The 24,107-nt window shown below is 45.5% G+C and overlaps 1 protein-coding gene across 10 annotated transcripts in view; it reads right to left on the reverse strand.

Moving 5' to 3' along the window:
* UBE2D2 (ubiquitin conjugating enzyme E2 D2) overlaps positions 1-24,107 on the reverse strand; it is a 152,757-nt gene that overhangs the window by 67,518 nt on the left and 61,132 nt on the right. For all 10 annotated transcript variants that reach the window (XR_004537462.1, XR_004537463.1, XR_004537460.1 and 7 more), the window contains exons 4-5: positions 12,705-12,782; positions 12,514-12,619 (exon numbers count right to left, since the gene is read on the reverse strand). Coding sequence is in view for 1 of the 10 variants with exons in the window: in XM_033926975.1 (XP_033782866.1) it covers positions 12,514-12,619; positions 12,705-12,782 (184 nt within the window). In the remaining 9 variants the exon portion in view is untranslated. The remainder of the gene's footprint in view (positions 1-12,513; positions 12,620-12,704; positions 12,783-24,107) is intronic.

The raw sequence follows: 24,107 nt of genomic DNA on the forward strand, positions 1-24,107 counted from the left end.
CTTGAAGCGGTCCAGAGGAGGGCGACGAAAATGATAGGAGGCTTGCGCCAGAAGACGTATGAGGTGAGACTGGAAGCTCCGAATATGTATACCCTAGAGCAGTGGTTCCCAAACCTGTCCTAGGGGACCCCCATCCAGTCAGGTTTTCAAGATATCCCTAATGAATATGCATGAGAGATTTGCATACCTGTCACTTCCATTATATGCAAATCTCTCTCATGCATATTCATTAGGGATATCTTGAAAACCTGACTGGCTGGGGGTCCCCCAGGACTGGTTTGGGAACCACTGCCCTAGAGGAAAGGAGGGACAGAGGAGATATGATTCAGACGTTCAAATACTTGAAGGGTATTAACGTAGAACAAAATATTTTCCAGAGAAAGGAAAATGGTAAAACCAGAGGACATAATTTGAGGTTGAGGGTGGTAGATTCAAAAGCAATGTTAGGAAATTCTACTTTACGGAGAGGGTGGTGGATGCCTGGAATGCGCTCCCGAGAGAGGTGGAGGAGAGTTAAACTGTGACTGAGTTCAAAGAAGCGTGGGATGAACACAGAGGATCTAGAATCAGAAAATAATATTAAATATTGAACTAAGGCCAGTACTGGGCAGTGTCTGTGTATGGCCGTTTGGTGGGGGACTGGATGGGGAGGGCTTCAGTGGCTGGGAGGGTGTAGATGGGCTGGAGTAGGTTTTAACAGAGATTTCGGCAGTTGGAACCCAAGCATAGTACCGGGTAGAGCTTTGGATTCTTGTCCAGAAATAGCTAAGAAAAAAATAAAAAAATTTAAATTGAATCAGGTTGGGCAGACTGGATGGACCATTCGGGTCTTTATCTGCTGTCATCTACAATGTTACTGTGACTTCTTCAAAGAAGGAGTGACTGTGATGTGTCGAGAAAGTGGATCGCAAACCTGCGTCCATTTCTCAATGCCAGGGTCCACTGAGGAATTCTGAGGTGAAGTCTGGCAAAAGGAGTTACGTGTACTGTGGAGACCATGTGACCCAGAATCACCATCATGTGTCTCACAGAGATGGAAGAGCGAGAAGACACTGTGTGACAGAGGTGAAGCAGAGCATCCAGACATTGTTGTGGAAGGAATGCTCTGAGTTGGACAGTGTCTAGAACAGCTCCAATGAATTGTAGATTCTGAGAGGACTGAAGTTGAGATTTGGGAAAGTTGATTTTGAATCCCAAACTTTGTAGGAACCAGGTAGTCCGTTGGGTCGCTACAATAACCCCTTGAGATGTGGAATCTTTGATGAACCAGTCATCTAGGTAGGGAAATACCTGAAGACCATGATTTCGTAGAGCTGCGGCTACCACTACCAGGCACTTGGTGAACACTCTGGGAGACGAGGCCAGGCCGAAGGGTAGAACTCTGTATTGGTAATGCAGATTCCCCACCCGAAATCTGAGATATTGACGGGAGGCCGGATGGATGGGAATATGAGTGTAGGCCTCCTTGAGATCCAGAGAGCATAATCAGTCATTCTACTCGAGGAGGGGATAAAGGGATGCCAGGGACAACATTCAAAACTTTTCCTTGACTAGAAATTTGTTGAGTGCCCTGAGATTCAAAATGGGTCACAGATCGCCCGTCTTCTTCGGAACAAGGAAGTAACGGGAGTAAAACCCTCTGTTCTGCTGGTCCAAAGGAACTGGTTCGATGGCATGGAGACGAAGCAGAGCTTGAGCTTCCTGAAGAAGAAGGGCGGTCTGGGATGGATTTGAAGGATACTCTCTTGGAGGAAGGTCTGGAGGAACCCGAGTAAAATGAAGAGAGTATCCCTCCCTGATGATGGTAAGCACCCAGAGGTCGGATGTAATTATTGTCCATCTGTTGTAAAAATGATGGAGACGACCTCCTATGGGGGGAAAGGGAGACAGAGACAGAATGGTGGAGGCTTTGCTCTGGTCAAAAAGGCTGAGAAGCCTTAGGTGCAGCAGAAGGTTGGGATTTCTGTTGCTTCTGAGGTGGCTGTTTCTTCAAAGGAGGGCGAGTATAAGGAGCCAGCATTGGAGCAAAACGCCTTTGATAGATGACAGCAGGGCGTGCAAGTTTGGCAGGAGCTGGCTTTGTTTTAGGTCTGACAATTGAAGCAAATGATTTTTCATGGTCATATAATTTTTTAGTGGCCGCCTCGATTGACTCATCAAAGAGGTCGTTGCCTTGACAAGGAATGTTAGCCAAGCGGTCTTGAAAGTTAGGGTCCATGTCAATGGTACGCAGCCATGCAAGACGACGCATAGCCACAGAGCAAGAAGAAATTCAAAATAAGTAATGAAATAAAAATTATAATTGAGGACTTTAGAGGACATCATAGCATTCTGGTAGATGCGACGTCCAAATTTGTCCATAGTTTTTCCCTCCCGTCCAGGAGGGACTGTAACATAGACCTTGGAAGGATGAGATCTCTTCAAGGACGATTCAACAAGCAGGGATTGATGGGATAACTGTGAGTTGTCTAATCCCTTGTGATGCACAGTCTTATACCTCGAGTCCAATTTTCTTGGAACTGCTGGTATGGAAAAGGGAGTCTCCATGCATCGAGTAAAAGTCTGGTCCAAACGCTTATGAAGTGGAAGCTTGAGAGACTCTGCTGGAGGCTGAGGAAGACGTATGACTTCGAGATATTCCTTAGAATATTTAGAGCCAGTATCCAATTTGACGTCCAAGTCCACAGCCATCTGTTGGAGGAAAGAGGAGAAAGAGAGCTGATCCGGCGATGCCTTGTCTTGAGAAGGACTCGAGGACGTTGAGGCAGCATGCGTTGAAGAAGAAGCTTCGACATGGAAAAAAGTGTCATAGGAACCCAGTGACTTGGACGAGGCAATCGAGGTTGGAATATCCTCGAGGTCCGTCATCGGAGACCTCGAACGAGGAGTTGGTGGTCTGGTCGAGGTTGGAGTAGAACGAGGTTTCGAGGAAGATGGTTTATCCTGCGAAGAATGATGCCTGGAAGTATGCCTCGATGAAGGTCTCGAATGATGGTGAGAACTGTGTCGAGAACCAGATCTTGAGGATCGAGGAGATTTCGCCTCGGAGACGGAAACAGCCGATGCCAATGTATGAATAGGACTAGAGGCTGTAGATCGAAGCTCCAGAGGCTTGGAAGAGGAACCTCAATGCACTCGCAAAGACTCTGCTCCTTGCTGTGAGTGTGAGGAGTCCTGTCAATGTACTCGCAAAGAATCTACTCCTTGCTTTTCATGCTTGGATGGCAGACCAGACACTTGCAGAGACTCTGCTCCCTGCAAAGATTGTGACTCCGACTGGGACATAGAAACGGCTCGACCTCGCGGGGGTCTGCTGAATGCCCAGGCAGGATAACAGGAAGCAGTTTAGGACCCATAATGGTAAGGTACTGAAGAAATTGCTTCTCTAAAATGGTCTGGAAAGAAGCCGGCAAGGTGGGATCCGTGTTTGAAACCGGATCACCTGCCTTGGCTGGAGGTTCCTTCGAGGCAGTGTGAGCATGTTTGGACTTAGTAGTCTTAGACACCTTAATCACTACCGGCAGAACCGATTGCTGAGCTATTTGACCTGCAAACGATGAAGGTTTGATGAGGCTCGAGGTGGAAGCAGGAGGCGCAAACGGAGGCTCGAGGCCGAAGACGTCATCGAAGTCGAGGGATTAGTCGAAGACTCCATCTCGAAGAGCTGGTCCACCAGAATGCAACGACGCTTAAAAGCACGAGGCTGAAGTGTTTGGCAAGGCAGGCATGACATGGGATGATGTTTAGGCCCAAGACACTTGAGGCAGTGTCTATGATGGTCCGTGAGAGAGATCGTGCGCCGACACTTGCTACACTTCTTAAAGCCTGTAACAGGCCGGGACATAGGCCGAAAAATAGCCGCCGCGAAGTTGAAGCTGGTGAGCTGCAGCTGAGTGGCCCGTCCCGGAGAATGAACGGAATTTTTTTTTTTTTTTTAAATAATAAAAAAATAAAACAGCGATTCGTGAAGAAAAAACACCAACCGTGGTTGTAGAGAAGGCAAAAGAGAACAAAGTTGAACGCAGAGAGTCAAAGATGGACTTCTCGGCTCCGCGGAAAACTAAGAACTGATGAGACGTGCCCTTGCTGGGCGGGAAGGCACTTGCGCATGTGCGGTGCGGGCAACTCAAAACTTCTACTTTCTTCAAGCAAGTCTGCTTGTGAGGCGTCCGCATCGGGGCTCCGTTGGATGACGTCACCCATATGTGAGAATACCTGCCTGCTTGTCCTGGGATAAAGTATTTTAAACATTATTTGGTGGGATACGGGTAGTCAGTGTGCCCTTTTCAGAAGTGGGATGATGTGATTGAATTTTTTGGCATGAAAGCCTCCTGATTTGTTTTTGTGATAGGCTCAGGAGTAATTTAAGGAAATACTTTTTATAGAAAGGGTGGAATAGTCTCCCGGTAGAGGTTGTGGATATAACCAATAACCGCATTCCATCACCAGACTCTAAATGTTCCAACCAATAGCTATCCTGTAATCTTCAGGATATGACCAGAATCTCATCTTTTTGTAATCCGCCTAGAACCGCAAGGCATTGGCAGAATAAAAGAAACTAATGTAATATAAAAACTATGTCTGAATTCAAGAAAGCATGAGATGGGTGCATGGGATCTCTTAGGGAGAGGAGAAAATAAATGCTGCAGATGGGCAAATTGATGGGCCATTATCTGCTCTCACGCTTCTATTTCCAGTAGAGGATGATACAATTTGAGTTTGTAACCTTCTCAAGTGTCCAGAATCCAGTGGTTCGAGCAAATCCTTTCTCAAGCTTCCCAAGTAAGCAGACAACCTCTTCCCTATCCAGGGGTTTGTTTTTGTTCTAGCATCATTATGATTTCCTGGAGGCTGCTATGGGGTGCAAACCATTGGATTGCTGTCCTTGAGCCTCCAAATCTCTGCCGAGAGCCTTGAAATGATCTCCATGCAGAAGACCCTGCTGAGGATTGATGAAATCGTTGCAAACCACAAAACTTAACATGACTTGACCGCCCCCCCCCCCCCATGGGCACATGGCCTACTGTCTGGCAAAGATTCAGGTGACAATCTCTCACACTGGTCTTGAGATTGTCCAGCCCCTTTCCAAATAGCATTTGGCCCTTAAAAGGTAGCCAGCTTTAAGTGGCTTTGGAAGCCGAGCAGATCAGACAGAAACCTTCCAACTCAATGTAGAAAGAAAAAACTGAGGAACTACAGCACAGCCCAGTGAGGCAGGAGGCAATGTCAAGAGGAAAAAACCCCCAAAACTGTAGATGTCTTCTACATACTGTATATACTAGAATATAAACCAGTATTTTTGGGCCCAAAAACGGGGAAATAAAAGTGTTCCCTCTAAGCTGAGCAGGAGTCCTCCACCCACAGTCTCACCAATAGAGGGTGCTGTTTTACTGTCACATTTTTCAATTGTGAGGGACAGGCAAGTTCTGCAGGACTCCAGGGAACATACCTGTCCTTAGCGACTGAAAATATTCCACCCCCTAGTGGTAGCAATGCAGCTGGAGGACACCTGCTCAGCTTAGAGGGAACAGTAGCGTCCAGCACACACTTGCCCCCTCCCTTAACATAGAAAATGACGGCAGAAAAGGGCCACGACCCATCTAGTCTGCCCACACTAATGACCTACCCCCTAACTTCCTCGATGAAGAGATCCCACATGCCAATCCCATCTTTTCTTAAAATCTGGCACGCTGCTGGCCTCAATTACCTGTAGTGGAAGATTATTCCAGCAATCAACCACCCTTTCAGTGAAGAAATATTTTCTGGTGTCGCCATGAAATTTCCCTCCCCTGATTTTCAACGGATGCCCTCTTGTTGCCGTGGGTCCTTTAAGAAAAAAGAGATCTTCTTCCACCTCGATACGGCCCGTGACATATTTGAACGTCTCTATCATGTTTCCCCTCTCTCTGCGTTCCTCGAGTGAGTATAGCTGCAACTTACCCAGCCATTCCTCATGAGTCCTGAGACCATCCTGGTGGCCATTCGCTGAACCGACTCAACTCTCAGCATGTCTTTTTGATAATGTGGCCTCCAGAATTGTACACAATATTCCAGATGGGGTCTCAGCATGGATCTGTACAATGGCATTATGACCTCGGGCTTACGGCTGACGAAGCTTCTACAGATACAACCCATGATTTGTCTGGCCTTGGATGAAGCTTTCTCCACTTGATTGGCAGTCTTCATGTCTTCGCTAATGATCACCCCCAAGTCACGTTCTGCTACAGTCCTTGCTAGGATCTCACCATTTAGGGTGTAAGTCCTGCATGGATTTTTGCCGCCAAGGTGCATGACCTTGCATTTTTTGGCATTGAAAGTTAGTTGCCAAGTCTTTGACCAATGCAACAGCAGGAGTAGGTCCTGCGTCATACTGTCGGGCATTGAGCTTTTGTCGGGCACTGTGCTTTTGTCAATTGTGCTTTTGCCTACTATGTTGCATAGTTTGGTGTCATCGTTGAATAATGTAATTTTACCTCGAAGCCCTTTAGCCAAGTCTCTTACGAAGATGTTAAATAGGATCGGGCCCTCCGCTGATCACCTCTGTTGTATCGGAGAGGGTACCGTTTACCACTACCCTCTGAAGTCTACCCCCAAGCCAGTCCTTAACCCATGCAGTTAATGTTTCACCTAATCCCATCAAACTCATCTTGCTCAATAACCTGCGGTGTGGGACGCTATCAAACGTTTTGCTGAAATCCAAGTACACGACGTCTAGGGACTCCCCTATATCCAGCTTTCTTGTTACCCAGTTGAAGAAGCTGATCAGATTTGATTGGCAGGACCTTCCCTTCGTAAAACCATGTTGATGGGGATCTCGTAGATTCTCCTCATTCAGGATTGCATCTAATTGGCGTTTGATTAGTGTTTCCATAAGTTTACTCACTATCGATGTGAGACTCACCGGTCTGTAATTCGCAGCCTCCATCTTGCATCCCTTTTTGTGGAGTGGAATGACGTTAGCCGTTTTCCAGTCCAACGGGACTCTTCCTGTACCTAGGGAAAGATTGAAGAGCGTGGATAACGGTTCCGCCAGGACGTCACTCAACTCCCTGAGCACCCTGGGGTGTAGTTTGTCCGGTCCCATAGCTTTGTTCACCTTGAGTCTTGATAGCTCATAGTAGACACTGCTGGGCGTAAACTCAAAATTTCGAAATGGGTCTTCCGAGCTTTCCCTTGTCTGCAGCTGAGGGCAGGATCCCGGCGCCTCGCAAGTGAAAACTGAGCAAAAGTATTCATTTAAAAGTTTGACTTTATCAGAGTCCGATTCTACATAGTTCCCGTCGGATTTCCTAAGGCGTACTATCCCATCTGTGTTTCTTTTTCTGTCACTAATATACCTGAAGAAGGATTTATCGCCCTTCTTGATGTTCTTCACTAGATTCTCCTCCATTCGGAATTTGGCCTCTCTGACTGCTGTTTTGACTGCTTTAGACTTGGGCAGATAGTCTTCCTTAGATTCTTGCTTCCCTTATTGCAGGCCTCTGCTGGACCACCAGGTTCTGCACCTATTCCCTCTCTCTGCCCATCTTACCTCATCTGCCGCTTTAATCCCCGGTGTTCCAGAGGTGGAGCGAGCAGGAGCGAGCTTTCTGTGCTCCTGCCCCACTGCTAACCCAGTCGGTCGCTGCCACAAGTTCCGGCTTCAGCTGCTGAATGGTACCGAGCGGGAGCACAATTTGGCACTAAGCGGTTTCCTGAATGGCTCCCACCTGACAGAGGGTGGGAGGGAAGGGGGCTGTGTGCAGTGCCAACCAGGAGATGGAGGGAAGAGGGCTGGGTGCAGAGCCTGACAGAGGAGGGAAGGAAGGGGGCTGTGTGACATGTCTGGCAGGGAGGGGGCTGAGTACAGAGGCTGACAGGATGGAAGGAAGGGTGCTGGGTGCAGAGCCTGACAGGGGAGGGAGGGGGCGCTGGGTGCAGATCCTGGCAGGGCACTTGAATATTAAGCCACTCAACTTATATTTGAGTCAACCAGTTTTCCTCCTTTTTTGGGGGAAAAATGGGAGTCTCGACTTATATTCGGATCAACTTATATTTGAGTATATACGGTAACTCGTGATTAGAAGTGAACAACACACCAGTTCAAGACTCGTATGCCTTTTGCATTAGAACTCCTCTTACTAATTTATAAGTGTATTCACTGCAGCTCCTCAGTATCTCTTTGCTCTTATCTCTCCCCACACTCCTCCGTGGAAACCTTGTTCATTGGTTAAGCCTCTCTTATCTGTACCCTTCTCCTCTACTGCCATCTCCAGAGTATGTCCCTTCTATCTAGCTGCACTGTATGCCTGGAATAGACTTTCTGAGTCAGTACGTCTAGCTCCATTGAATTGGTTAGTCTGATTTTTGGGGAACATGAATCGATTCAAATTGGTGAATTGGGTAGCACTACTACTCATTTGTAAAGTACCCATGTCTGTTTTAGTACTTCCCACTGTAATAATAATAATAATTTCATTTTTTATATACCGCCTAACCAAAAATGGTTCTAGGTGGTTTACAACAAATAATAACTAGTCATACAGTGAAGAGTAAAATTTAAAAAGAAAATATAATTCTAAGCAATGTACAATAAATAGGAACTGATCCTACAGTGGAGAATATGATTTAAAAGGAAAGCAATTCCCTAACGCTTTCTGTCCTATTTTGTCTGTTTTGATTAGACTAGAAGCTCTGTCGAGCAAGGATTGTCTCTTATATATTTAAAGTACAGCGCTGTATACATCTAGCAGCGCTATAGTGCTTGGGATGGGACTCGATATACCGCTTTTTCTGTGTGGTTACACAATCAAAGCAGTTTACATATTTTAGACAGGTAATTTTTTTGTACCTGGGTCACTGAAGTGTTTTAGTTATTTTCCCAGAGTCTCAAGGAACTGCAGAACTGATAAGCAGTAGTAATAGTATGAAAATGGCCACATATGCTCAGGGAAGCCTTTGAAATATTTCCCTAAGGGAGAGCACTGCCACAAGAAGCCACTAGAATGACATCACCCAGCTTCATCCCTTTGTCTATCGACCAAGAACTCTTGAACTCTTCCCCCCACCATCACTCCTCCAAAGAGGTTAAGACTGGTCTCAACTACTTGGCTATAGGCTGTGCCCAGTGGAGTCACGCCAGCTACAAGAAATCTTGTTGCATCATTTCAACCTGAATCATCAGCTGGATGAAGAATACCACCCTTGTATCATAAGAACATAAGAAATTGCCTTCGCTGGGTCAGACCAGGGGTCCATCGCGCCCAGCAGTTTGCTCCTGCGGCGGCCCATCAGGTCCATGACCTGTAAGTGATCGTTTGACTAAAACCTTTCAATCCTCATTATTCTTCCATCTATACCCTATATGAACCTATCTCTACCTCTATCTATATCTCTCAATCCCCGTATCCTTCAGGAACTTGTCCAATCCCTCTTTGAATCTCTTTGAATAGTACTCTGTCCTATCACAGTCCAGGTGTCCACCACCCTCTGAGTGAAGAAAAATTTCCTAGCGTTGGTTCTAAACTTGTCCACTTTCAATTTCTCCGAGTGCCCCCTTGTTCTTGTAGTTCCCAATAGGCTGAAGAATCTGTTCCTTTCCACCTTCTCCATGCCCTTCATGATCTTGTAAGTCTCTATCATGTCTCCTCTGAGTCTCCGCTTTTCCAGGGTGAAGAGCCCCAGCCTTTCTAGCCTCTCAAGGTATGAAAGGTTTTCCATATCTTTTATCATTCTTGTCGATCTTCTCTGAACCCTCTCAAGTGTCTCCATATCCTTCTTTAGGACACAGTATTCCAGATGCGGTCGCACCATTGCGCGATACAGCGGCATGATGACTTTCTTCGTTCTGGTAGTAATACCCTTCTTAATAATACCCAACATTCTGTTTGCCTTCTTGGAGGGTGCTGCACATTGTGCCATTGACTTCATTGTTGTGTCCACCAACACACCCAAGTCTTTTTCAAAGTTACTTCCCTCTAGTACTAATCCCCCCATTTGGTAGCTGAACATCAGGTTCTTTTTCCCTATATGCATGACCTTGCATTTCCCGACATTGAAGCTCATCTGCCACTTTTTTGCCCACTCCTCCAGTTTGTTCAGGTCCCTTTGTAGGTCCTCACATTCTTCCACAGTTCTAACCCTGCTACAGAGTTTAGTGTCATCCGCAAATTTTATAACATCACATTTCGTCCCTGTTTCTAGGTCATTAATAAATACATTGAACAGTAGCGGTCCGAGTACCGACCCCTGCGGAACTCCGCTCGTGACCCTCTTCCAGTCCGAGTAGTGGCCCTTCACTCCAACCCTTTGCTTTCTGCCCGCCAACCAGTGTTTAACCCATCTGTGTACGTCCCCTTCCACCCCGTGGTTCCACAGCTTCCTAAGTAGTCGCTCATGGGGTACCTTGTCGAAGGCATTTTGGAAGTCGAGATAAATGATGTCTATGGGTTCCCCTTTGTCCATCTGGCTGTTTATCCCCTCAAAGAAGTGCAGTAAGTTTGTTAGGCACGATCTCCCTTTGCAGAAGCCATGTTGGCTCTCTTTCTTTAGTCGATTTCTTTCAATGTGCTCACAGATGCTGTCCTTTATCAGTGCTTCTACCATCTTGCCTGGAACCGATGTCAAACTTACCGGCCTGTAGTTTCCCGGGTCACCTCTCGATCCCTTTTTAAAGATAGGTGTAACATTTGCTATCTTCCAGTCCTCCGGGACTTCGCCAGTTTTCAAGGATAGGTTGCAAACTCATTGGAGTATTTCCGCTATTTCATTTCTTAGTTCTTTTAGTATCCTTAGGTTGATTCCTTCCGGGCCTGGTGATTTGTCGCTTTTCAATCTATCTATCTGTTGGAGGACATCCTCATGGCTCACCTCTATTGAACCATTTTGAGAGGAGCCAGCTTTACTACTGTCGTGTTGCAAGAAGCGGGGAGATATTTGGACACTGCATTGATCCCCTGAAGTAGCCTTTTTAGGCGAAACAGAAAGACTTTTCTGTCGGGACAAGGAGTTAGAAGCTTTTTTAGAAGTTCTATACCTTCAGACGAGTGCAATTTTTTCTCTTCTACTGTTGTTCTATGCCCCACGCCTACACAACCGTTCATATAAGTGAAGTTGAGCTGTAGCCCTCGCTAATATTTTAGTTAGTTTGGGATCTTGTTCACTGTTTTGACACGTTCCAGTGCATTGAACTTTGCTTACACTGCTTATATTGAAAAATTTGAAAAACATTTGATTCTATATGAATGGAAATTATTTATTTAAATGTATACGGAGTTTTTTTTATAAACCAGTGATGATGTGAATGGGTTTGGGTACTTGTGTAGTCCCGGCCTCTCACAATTGAGGTTTATTTTTCTCCGTTGTATTATGATTTTTCATACAGATGGTGTTATGTCAATAGTTCTTGTATATGTGGCATGAATGACTCCCTGCTACTAAATATCATTTACAATACGTTTCAGACACATTTTTTTTGATCACCTCTATTGTCGACAGTTTTTCTTCCTGGTCTCCATTTGAAGATCTCTTCGGGTTCTGGTACACTGGATGCGTCCTCGCTTGTGAAGAGAAGAACTTGTTTAACCTATCAGCTACCTCTTTTTCCTCCTTTATGACTCCCTTTCTGTCTTCATCATCCAACGGTCCTACTTCCTCCCTCGCCGGTTGCTTCCCTTTAACATATTTGAAGAACAATTTGAAATTTTTTGCCTCCCCGGCTAGTCTTTCTTCGTATTCCCTTTTCGCTCTCCTAGCCACTCAATGAAATTCTTTTTGGCATTTCCTGTGTTCCTTCCAGTTTTCCCCGGTTTGGTCCTTTTTCCATTTCCGGAATGATTTTTTCTGGTCTCCTATCGCTTTCTTCACTTCATTTGTTATCCATACTGGGTCTTTTGTTCGGTTTTTTTTGCACCCTTTTCTAAATCTGGGGATGTACATAAGTTGTGCTTCTTGCACCGTGCCCTTGAATAGGGACCAGGCTTGCTCCACGGCTTCTATGATCACTTCTTATACTAGTGATATCACTAGAATTTTCAGCTTCTCTGGGTCCATCTGTTGGAGTGGTTGATAATCAACTGGTCTGCACTAGTCAACAAGATAAAGTATGAGTATTTAATAATGCTATGTTATATCATTCACAGTATCTGTCACCCTGTTCTTGGGGAACAGCTGTAATATCCTATCCCCCCAAATCTGTTACAGTGATGGCGTCAACTAGTTCTACCAACAAGCGATTTTTGGGCCTTATCATCTATAAATTTCCTTCCCACAAGGTCAAAAAACATAGTCAACATTCACTCCTCTTCAATGTTAAAATATGGTTTTATCATGCTCACTGAAGTTCAGATTTTTAACCTTACAGGATCTTTAGTCTTCTTGGAAGCCTCATGAAATTATAACACTTGCTATTTAGAATTGCAACCATCACTCCAGGAAGGTTACCCACAGCTTTCATAGGTTCTGATATGTTCTCATTGCTTTTAAGGGTTGTGTAGCACTTAATAAATTACAAATAAAAATAAAGCACAAATTTACCTTTTGAAATAGTTAGTGCTGGAGACCACTGTGACCTCAGGATGTCAAGGCAAATACTTCCATTGCTGTTAATATTTGGATGATAAATTCTTGTTGTAAATGCAACCTGTAGAAACAATAAAAAAATCTTTTATAATGATGCCTCAGTCTGAAGGATGAACAATGTAAAACTAAAAGAAAGCATTTCTTACCTTAGGTGGTTTAAAGGGATAATCTGTTGGAAAATGAATGGTCAGGAAAAATACCCCCCCTTGATAGGGGCTGTCATTCTGTCAATAGAAATGAGAAAGAGATTAGGTTCTTACCTTGATCATATCTTTTCCAGTAGACAGGAATGATATGCTGAACTATAAGGTGGTCCATGCCTGCTCGTGAGCATTCTGCACGTCAATCACAGCTTTTTAACTTCTCCTCTTTCTCTGATGCTCTCTTCAGTTCATACCAAAGCTGGCGACAGCTCTATAGGAAGAGGCAGAAGGAAGAGTATGGGGTACTCCCCAAAACCAAGTATTTAATCTGTTCAGATTAACTGAAAACAATCACTGAATAAACAGTAATGTAAATAGCACACTGATGCCAGTAAAAAATAGAAGAACATAACAGCCTGAATATTTATGAAACTCAAATATTTCTCCCTTTTAAGTACATACAGTAACTCTTCATAATCTCATAGTCTGACTGCTAGGAAAATCTTAACTATGAAGCTGACCAGGACACTTAAGTCAGAAGGCAGGCACATCAGATAATTGCTGGGTGGGGGGGGAGTGTCAGCATACCATATTATCAAGGAAAGACCCTTATCTCTTTTCCAGTGCAATAAGAATGGTATGCTAAACTGTAGGGACGTATCTAAGCAGTCCCTAAACTCTCTGTGGGATATAGTAGTCTGCTTGTAGTACTGAGGTCCCTAAAGCATCCTCCTCCTGTGCTGCTATGTCCACCCTGTAGAATATGGTGAAAGTATGAAAGGAAGACCAGGTTGCTGATCTACAAAATTCCCTCCAGTAGGATTGCCCAAATTTCTGCCCAAGGGAAGGCCACTCCTCTTGTCAAATGTGCCTTTGAGGGGAGACAGGCAATTTGTTGCAACTGATATAGGCAGAGGATATAGCTCTATGAATCCATCTAGAGATGGTAACCTTGAAGTTAGTTCTGCATCATCTCACCTGATTAGTTAACACAAAAAGATGGTCTGAAAGACGAAACTCATTGGTTTTCTCCAGGCAACACAACAGTACTCTTCTAACATCCAAAATCTTCAAGGCCTTCTCTTTTTTCTTGGACCCTGTGGGGTGAAATGCTGGCAGTCTAACTTCTTGGTTGAGATGGAATACTGAAAGGAGGGAACCATTAAAAGGTCACTCCCACTTCCGTGATCCAGAGAAATGGTTCTCTACACGACAGGGCCTACAATTCTGAAATTCTCCTGGCAGAAGTAATCGCCACCAAGACGACTGCTCTAACCGTCAAACTCATCAGGGAAGCTTCCTGTAAGGGCTCATATAGGGCTCTGCTGAGATCCTGTAAGACTCTATTAAGGTTCCTATCGTACCTACCTTTTATGTTAACTTTACTTGATTATTGTAGTTCCTCCCTATTTCCTCTTGTGCCTGTTCGTTTTTATCTTATGTAATATTTAACTCGGAACCTATTTCAAGTTTTACCTATGTAAGCCTGTGTCTTTGGATCTTCATTAGCACTTACAGTATTTGTACACCGCTTAGAAGTTTGATTGAGTGGTATAAAAATTTTCTTAATAAACTTGAAACTTCTTGAATCAGTGGCCTTAGCCTCAGTTCGCCCTTCAGAAATGTGGCTATGTACGGGTGGGCCACTAGAGAAGCTCTTTTCTTTTGGTCCCAGAAATAGGACAGTCCTGATACTTGAACTCTAAGGGATGCTACTGTCATTCTCTTATCAAAGCTCTCCTGCAAGAACACTAGCACAGATGAGATGGAAAAATTATGTCCTACCTGCTAATTTTCTTTCCTTTAGACACAGATGAATCCAGAGACTAGTGGGATAGCACACATCTAACTTCAGGTGGAGATAGAGAACTGTCTCACAGGGGTATATCTTGGATGGAATCCCTCCTGGCCAGTTAGTATCGCTCTTTGCTCAAGCATCAGGAATAATGCAGCTGCACACCAACAAACTTATCCCATAAGTAAAAATAATATAACATCGTGACCCAACCATGGATGTAACCTGCGAGAGAAATCACCTTTGAAAAACCTGATTGGGTAGGGCACTGGATTCATCTGCTGCATCTAAAAGGAAAGAAAATTAACAGGTAGGACATAATTTTTCCTTCCTTAGCGCTGGCAGCAGATGAATCCAGAGACTAGTGGGATGTAGCAAAGCAAACCTTAAACTGGGTGGGACGAACCTGCCGCCTCTGCAATGACTGAAGCACCAAAGGACACCTCTGCGTGCTACGCCATATCCAAGCAGTAATGCTTATAAAAACGTATTCGAGGACGACCAAGTGGCCGCCCTACAAATCCCCAGATATAGCCATTGCCCTTGTCGTGTGAGCATGGAGAACCTTCAGCAAATGGTTGCTCGCCAACAAATACGAGGAAGCAATAGCCTCTTGGACCCAATGAGCCACCTTGGAAGCCGCCAGACCCTTCCTATGACCCAAAAAGAGTACAAAGAGGTGGTCCGAACGCCGAAAATTATTAGTAACCTGAAGACAGTGCAAGAACACTCTATGCACATCAAACAAATGCAAAGAATGAAACCGAGACCCCCAATCCTAAACTAAACTAAAACTTAACCTTATATACCGGATCTTCAACCAAAGGAAGCTCGACGCGTTTAACAATAAATTTTAAAAAATAAAGTAAACAAACACAAGAGTTAGTTTTCAAAATGTTTAGCGAATAAAAAAAGGTTTTAGAAGTTTATGGAAGAGTTGGAAGGAACTGAACATGAAAAGGCAAAACCACCTTAGGAAGAAAGGAAGGAACTGTCCTAATCGAGACCCCAGACTCTGAGAAACTTAAGAACGCCTGCAACTCAGACACGCGCCTAGCCGATGCTATAACCATCACTTGAACCCGAAGGGAATTGTAGGTTAACCCTTTGGCAACCCCAGCTTGCAAGAAGGAAAGAATGTGTGACAAGGAATCCTGAAAGGGAGAAATCTCTAACTGAGCGCACCCAGACTCAAATACTCACAAGACCCTAGTATAAGCCATACAGGTAGACTGCTTCTTTGCCTGCAGAAGAGTAGCGATAACCTGCTCAGAATATCCCCGACACCTCAGCCGTGACCTTTCAATAGCCAGGCCGTAAGACCAAAGTGGGAGGGATTTTCCACCTGTACCAGACCTTATGCGAGGAAGTCAGGTGTCCTTGTAAACCGAAGAGGAGCGTCCTGCAACCACCTCATTCAAGTTGCATATGATGGACAGTGCAGACAAACTGGAGCTACCCATATCGCTGAGCCCAGGAAACGAGCAATCCGATGCAATCCCCATCGTATCATCGGCCAGGGAGGAAACACATTCAGCAGCTTTCGTGGAGGCCATGAAAGAACAAATGCATCTACCTCCCCTACGAAGTCCGTTCCATGCACCTGCTGGAGAACTGAGGAACTTTCAGCTGGGGAACAAAACAACACTCTCCCTTGAGGTCTAGTGCCATGAGGAAATGATTGACCCTCTTGAGGTCCCCCCAATTAAATGGAATAGCGCCCTCTGATCCAAAGGGACCAAAACTACTGCCCCCAAGTCTCGCAGGCCCCAGAGTGAACTCCCCACCACCTCTTCTTTGGCCCCCGAACACGGGGACTCCAAGAAAGAATCTGCAATGGGAGAGAACTCTAATTTGCAAACTTCATGAACTATATCCAGATATCTTATATCCAGATATCTTCTTATTTGTAATCCGCTTAGAACCGCAAGGCACAAGCGGAATAGAAATCACTAATGTAATGTAATGTAATATTAAGGATCCCCTGGTCCAACATAATTTTGGCCCATACCACCAGTAATGAGGACAGCTGCTCCCCTGTCTGACCAGCGGAAGGGGCCAATGCCCCGTCATTGTGCAGATCGTGTGGTCTGGGGATGAACTGGCAGCGAGGAAGAAGGCTTGGCAAGGCGAAAGGACTGCTTCTGCGAAACACTGGACCTGGCACTGTATGACATATTATAGGAAGCCCTATACACCGACTTCCTTGGGCTATACCTCCTGGTATTCCAAAAACGTGGCCTAGGCAAACTTCTTGGCCTATCCTCCGGTTACCTCTGAGACTTAAGAGTCCCCCGCAATCCTTCACCAACATATCCTGGTCCTCTCCAAATAAAAAAACAACCCTTAAAGGAAGCCGCACCAAACACAATTGGAGGCAGCGTTCGTCCAATGTCGCAGCCACAAGTGCCAACTGGGCATCACAGATAAAGCCATCTGCTTTGCTGAGGCCTGAACGACATCGTTTAAGGCATCCGCCAGATATGCCAGCCCTGACTCCACATCCGGAAAAACCAGGGGTAGAGCTCCCCCTTGACTCTACCAAACCATCCATAATCTGTTGGACCCACTGAAGACAAGCCTGTACAGCATAAGAACTGCACACGGCTGCTTGCAGAGTCAGGGCTGCCACATCAAAGGAAGACCTCAAGGTTGACTCAAGCTTCCTATCCTGAGAATCCTTAAGCGCAACTGCCCTCTCCACCGATAGATTGGTCCCTCCTAGTCACAGCTGCCACTAATGTATCCACCTTTGGAAGACTAAACTTGTCCAGCTTCTCCTGAGTCACCGGATATAACTGTCGTATAGCTTTTGCTACAATGAGACCCGACTCAGGCGCGGCTCATTGCTCAGAGTTTAACTCCTGCATGGCCTCATGCATCGGAAAGGCTTTAGAAGGCCTCCTGGTGCCCACCATAAGGGGATTAATCACGACAGTCACCCCTGTGTCAGGTTGAAAAATACGCAGGCATTCCAGTGCCCTGGAGATAAAAGACATCAGCTCCTCCCTATGGAACAGAAGCAACGCTGAGGGTTCATCAATCTCTGTACCCAACACCTCGTCCAATTCCATATCCTGCCAACCGGCATCTCCCCCCCCCCCCCCCCCCCCCCCGGCATCCCCCCCTAGAACCAAGCAGAGCAAGAGAGAGCTCGTGGCTGGAATCCTGCAACTCATCCGCCAGGGAATCACCCTGCGCCACTTGGCCCCTTTCTGACCCCCTCCCCCCCACCAAACTGTGGCTGGGCCAGCAAAACTTGGGCCAAGCCACCCCCTGAGCTCTTCCCTTCTCTCTGTCTGAGTTTGCCCTTTGCAGCAAAAAAGCCTTATGTAGCAGAAGGACAAACTCTGGAAAAAAATGCCTAAAGCCTTCCAGCAGATCCCAATCTGCTTCCCAGCGCCTTTATCTCCCCCGCAGCCGCCGCCGAAGTGCCTGGCCACACTTCTATCGCTGCCAAGGCTTGTTCCTGAGCAGGCACCGCCTTCTTTTCCCCTAGCGCGTCCTTCATGTGAGAAGCCAGAGCACCCTCTGGTGCCAGTAAAGCTGCCGCCGCTTCCTCTACACACGCGGCTGAACAAACTCCCGACACTGAACGCGTTTCCCACACCACAAGCAGCATTTAACTGCTTCCACTGCCATGGCACTCGTGGCCCTCTCACCCGCACACACAGTTCAAGAAAATAGCAGCATTACTTACTTGCTTCCTGTTCCTGAAAGGCAGAATCTTTGTACCACAGCACAAACTCTGTGCTGGCAAAACCTGGTTCGTGCCTGTTTTTTTTTTTTTTTTATGGGACAGAAGACCCCAGAACCAATGAATTCCTGTGTGGTGAGGGTGGGGAAGGGACCTGACGGGGCCCAGGTGTTGCCCCCAAAGTTGGCACCTTATTTTTTGCAAACACCCCTAAACTCAACTGAAGCCTAAGCAACAGGAGGAATTAGCCTTTCATGTCCAAGAGTACGAGCCAGTAGCTGAAGCCAGGAGCCAGAGGAATAGTAGCCATGCAACCTGCTGGAGACAGAGCATACTAACTGGCCAGGAGGGATTCCTTCCAAGATATATCCCTGTGAGTCATTTCTCTTATCTCCACCTGCTAGATTCATCTGCTGCCGGCGCTAAGGAAGGGGCATTGCCCAGCTCTAACTGTTCTGCACCAGCATTGAAATATCTCCCATGCCTTAGCATATGCTGAAACCATCATCGTTTTTTTTTGCTTTAAGCAAATTATTAATTACTACTTCTGAGTACCCTTGGTAGGCTAACACTGAGTGCTCAAGAGCCATGCCTTAAGACCAAAGTCTCCCAGATCTTCTAGGACAAATAGATCCTGCAAGAACAAGTCTGGATGCATCTGGAGTCTGAGACTTTGCTTGTTTTGTAGGTGTACAAAATCCGCATACCACAGGTACCTGGGCCAATTTGGTGCTATGAAAATTATTGGTCCTGTGTGATGAGCTATATCAGTGGTTCCCAAACCTGTCCAGGGGAACCCCCATCCAGTCAGGTTTTCAAAATATCCCTAATGAATATGCATGAGAGAGATTTGCATACCTGTCACTTCCATTATATGCAAATCTCTCTCATGCACATTCATTAGGGATATCTTGAAAACCTGACTGGCTGGGGGTCCCCCTGGACAGGTTTGGGAACCACTGAGCTATATGGTGGATCACCTGGCCCATCATGAGCATTTCTGGGTTTGTATCTTCAACTGAATAACCAATCTGCCTTCTCAGTTGCCATGACGTCGAATGTCGGCTGACTGTATCTACTCACAAAGGCCTGGAAGGCTTGCAAAAACAATGTCCACTCTCCTGGATTTAACTTCTACCTGCTGAGGTAATCCGCTTGAACACTGTACACACTGGCCACATGTGCGGCTGAGATTGCTTGCAGGTTTATTTCTGCCCAACAGAACAATGCTTTTGCCTCCTGTCAGAATGGAGCGCTCCTGGTACCTCTCTGTGCTGACATAAGCCACTGCTGTGGCATTGTTGGAGAAGACTCTGTCTGCCTTGTTCTCCAGCAAAGATTTCAGTTGGAGCAGTTCCATCTAAATTGCTCAGAGTTCCAATCTGTTGAAAGACCACTTCCATTGAGATAGGGTCCATTGGCCTTGGACTGGATGACAGCTGCAATGAGCCCCCCAGCCAAACAAGCTGGAATTCCTTGTTAGGATGACCAAGGCAGTGGACAGGTGATTCGACCTCTAAAGCAACACTGAGCTGTTTGGCAATGGCCTAGATCAGTGTTTTTCAACCGCTGTTCCGCGGCACACTAGTGTGCCGCGAGATGTTGCCTGGTGTGCCGCAGGGCCGCCGGGCCCGGAGCTGACAGGGGGCCCGAGGTAGGGGCGCCAGTAGCTCGCCAAGGCAAAGTGAGTCGATCACCCAGGACTCACTTTGTCTTGGCGATCTAATCTATTGAGCCGATAAGTCTTCTTCTCCCCGACGTCAATTCTGCAGTCAGAGAGGAAGTTCGGGCCAGCCAATCGCTGCCTGGCTGGGCGGAACTTCCTCTCCGATTGCAGAATTGACGTCAGGGAGAGCATGCGTCGGCGTCGGCTTTGGGGCCTGTTATCCATTGGTGGGTCCTGTTCCCCGATGGCAGCGGCAGTGGCAGTGGCTTGGGGAACGGCAGGGAGAAAGAAAGAAAGGGGGCAGGCAGGGAAACAGAAGGAAAGAAGAGAAACAGAAAAAAAGAAAGAAAGGTCAGGGAGAGAGGAAGAAAAAGTTGGGGGAGGGAATGAGGTGTGGAGGAGAGAAAGCATACAGGCTGATAGAAGGGAAGAAAGATTGGATGCACAGTCAGAAGAAGAAAGTGCAACCAGAAATCACCAGACAAGGTAGGAAAAATGATTTTATTTTAAATTTAGCAAAGTGGAGGCAGTATTACCACAGTTTTCAAAGGAATTTGCCCAAATAACTTAATAGTTAACTGGGTAAATTCCCAGAGATGAAAACTTCCCTTCACTTACTATGCACAGTTCTGAATTTATATCTGCTGTCTATTATTTTACAATATGGTCACCTTTTACTAAACCGCAATAGTGGTTTTTAGCGCAGGAAGCCTATGAGCGTCAAGAGCAGCGCTGGACATTCAGCGCAGCTCCCTGCGCTAAAAACTGCTATTGTGGTTTAATAAAAAGGATGGAGGGTATATTTGTCTATTTTTGTATGCTATAAAAACCAAATACAGAGAGAGACTGAGAGCTGTTGACGAAGAGCTACGTGTGTGTCTTTCTTCGATTCCAGCCAGAATATCAGCTTTGTGTTCAGCCAAACAGGCCCAGGTTTCGCACTGAATAAAGTATTTTATAAATTTTATAATTTTTATTTCGTAATAAAGTAATTATAAAATACTTTCTTTGTGTTTATTTGATTCCTATTCAAGAGAATTACTTTATATATAGTCAATATAGGCAGAGAGTTAAATTTTTTAACATTTTCTAATGGTGGTGTGCCTCGTGATTTTTTTCATGAAACAAGTGTGCCTTTGCCCAAAAAAGGTTGAAAAACACTGGCCTAGATGATCTCATGGCTGTTGTACAAGATTGCCGGCCCAAATCTTTACCAGACAGCAGACCCTGAACACCTAGGGACCTTTCATGGCTCGCAGCACTCTAATCAATATTCCACAGGAGCCTTTCCAGGATCCAGACAGAGATTTTCTGGGTTCAGAAAGAACCAAGGTTCAAAAGATCCTGCTCCTCAGTGCTGTCCAAAACACCACAATGATTCCAACTCTCATGACACTCTTCTGAAGATGACACTTGGCTCTCAGATTTTCTGGAGGCTTGGCAGCACATAATATCTGACTGCTGGGTCCTGGACCTTATCAAAAAGGGTTACAATGTTGTATCTTGATAGAGTTTGCATACCCTCTCTCAGACTGGTTCGAGGATTTGCCGGCAGGCTGGCCAGAGAAAGCAAACAGGATCAGAGCAATGTTATGCAGATTGCTAGATATCCAACCCATAGAATCAGTTCTTCCAGACGACTTGGGATCCGGCAGATACTCCATATACTTAGTTGTGCCAAAGAAAGGTTCAGAGGAGTGGAGGCCCATTCTGGACCTCAAGCTCTTTGGGGAGGAAGGGATAGAAAACAAAATAAATAAAGCATGTCAACATGGCACTGAGAGCTCCATGGTTTCAGATGGAAAATATTCACTCAGTCATTGCAGCAGTGCAGCCAAGAGAATTTCTGGCCGCCTTAGATTTGACGGAATCTTATCTTCACATCCCCAGCTTCCTGGAACACAGGAAATTTCTCATATTCTATGTGCTAGAAAATCACCATCAATTCTTAGCACTTTCTTTTGGGTGCCCTGAACATTCACCAAAGTTATGGTGGTGGTAGATGCTCATCTGTGCAGAAACACAGCATGAGCTGGTGGCTTTGTCCACAGACTTTGGCAAAGGGGATTCTCCTTCAGATTGACTCCATGTCCTCTGAGTCCCTGTCTGAAGGACCATAATAATCCACAAAATTCTTTGTAGCCTCATCACAACCACTTGATACAAAAACTCCATTGTGCATCAATAATCTCAGTTAGCCTATTCAACATACTATGAAGGTTCTGGGTGTAATACTGGACCAGGGCCTAACCATGAAAGACCAGGTAGACTTTCTGGTTAAAAAAGGTTTCTTCACTCTCTGGAAGCTTCGGCCAATCAGAGCATACTTTGATGCTTCATCATTCAGAATTCTAACTCAGTCCCTTATACTGAACCAACTTGAATACTGTAACATCGCCTATCTAGCAATTTCCCAGAAGAACTTGCAATGATTACAACTGGTGCAAAATGCAGCGGTCAGACTGATTTTTGGGTTGAAGAAATTTGACCATGTATCTCCTTCTTACCGTCTCCTGCATTGGTTGCCGATGGAGGCACGTGTGAAGTTTAAGTTTGGATGTTTCTGCTTTAAGGCACTGTTCAGCTTAGCCCCTAAATATATAACTGATCTTTTCTCCTTATCAACCAACAAACATAAGAGAAGCTCACACTTGAATTTTGTATCTCCACCGGTTAAAGGATGTAAATTCAAAAGTCACCATCAACATCTTCTCTCATATCAAGCAGCATTATGGGGTAAAGACCTGGAACAATTACTTATGCTAGCTAATACTTACGGGGAATTTAGGAAACACCTAAAATCATATCTGTTCCTGAACCACTTCAGCAACTGATTTGTACAATCTCTCCCACTTAATTGATCCCTAGGACCACGATTCTCTAGTATTAACTTGTCAATTCCACTCAATTTATACTATTTTTAATCATTGTAAACCACATAGAACTCCACGGTCCGGTGGTGTATAAACTGTTATTATTATTATTATTATTAAAATAGTCTCCCGCTCTGAGACTCCAGCGAAATCTGTGCACTAGTTTGCTCTCTTGCGGACTGGACCAGTGAATTTCTGCTTTGTGCATAAGTCTGCCAGAGGAATTAAACTCTGGGGTAAAGGTCTGAGAGGGCAAATCTCCTTGTCCTTAGGGTAGAGCAGACAGCATAGTGGTTAGAGCTACAGCCTCAGCACCCTGAGGTTGTAGGTTCAAACCCCAGCCTACTTCTTGTGACCTTCTTGTGACCCCAAGTACATTAGATAGATTATGAACCCACCAGGACAGATACAAAAAATGCTTAAAGTATCTCTATGTAAACCACTTTGAGTGTGGTTGTAAAGCCACAAAAAGGCGATATACAATTCCCAATTCCTTTTTTTTGGGCTGTGAATCTTCTACTCCCTTACGGTGTGCAGAGGTGTTATCCTGGGACTCCAGAAGGTATTTCATTCCCCCTGATGGGGCCCATCTGCCTTTTTCCAACCCTAGAGGTCTACGTAGGCATTAAGCCTGAAGCTCCCGGCATGTAGAACAAGGACACTCTTCAGCTGCTCATCAAGCACAAATAAGGCATGATATAGGGGTATTAGGGTCTGAGAACTCCATCCCTATAAATTTTGAGGCAAACTGAGGTATTTTAAGAAAGTTTGAGAACTCAGGAAAAACAAATTGGGAAATCTAAGGCCACCGAGGCAGCATTTTGGAGCAACAAAACAAAAAAAAAGGCTTTAAAATGCTTCAAGGCTGACTACAATTCACTAAAAATAGGATCTTAGGGATGGGGCGGGGAACCAAGGCTTTATCTGTAGAAACAGTCAAAATACAGGGTTTCAGACCATCCCAATTTCCCCCATAGGCTGTCACAGTCTGTATTCACAGACCATGTGCAGGGGAAGAAGTGCTGCAGTCTACCTCAGCTCCTTGAGAAAGCAGCTGGATCTAGTGGGATCTGCCTGAATCCACCGGTTAGCTGTCATGCTGAGATAATCGGACTGCCAGTCAGACTTTAGTCAGACTGAACTTTCGACCCCTCCAGGTCGCAGTGACCGCTGAAAAGAGAAAGGAGGGACGAAACCACAGCCGGCACCATGAGTGCCCCGAAGGATGTTATTGGTGCCTAACAGCCTGTGCTCAAGCTTCTGACCAAGGCAAGGAGCTCCATAAATATTTAGCGGGCTGGATGAACAGATCCCTGAATGATGCACATGCCAGCTGCAGACAAGACTTTGCTCCTCTCCAAGCAGGCAAAGCTGG

Source organism: Geotrypetes seraphini, chromosome 18, assembly GCF_902459505.1.
Source record: "Geotrypetes seraphini chromosome 18, aGeoSer1.1, whole genome shotgun sequence".
In the NCBI taxonomy this organism is placed as follows: Eukaryota; Metazoa; Chordata; class Amphibia; order Gymnophiona; family Dermophiidae; genus Geotrypetes; species Geotrypetes seraphini.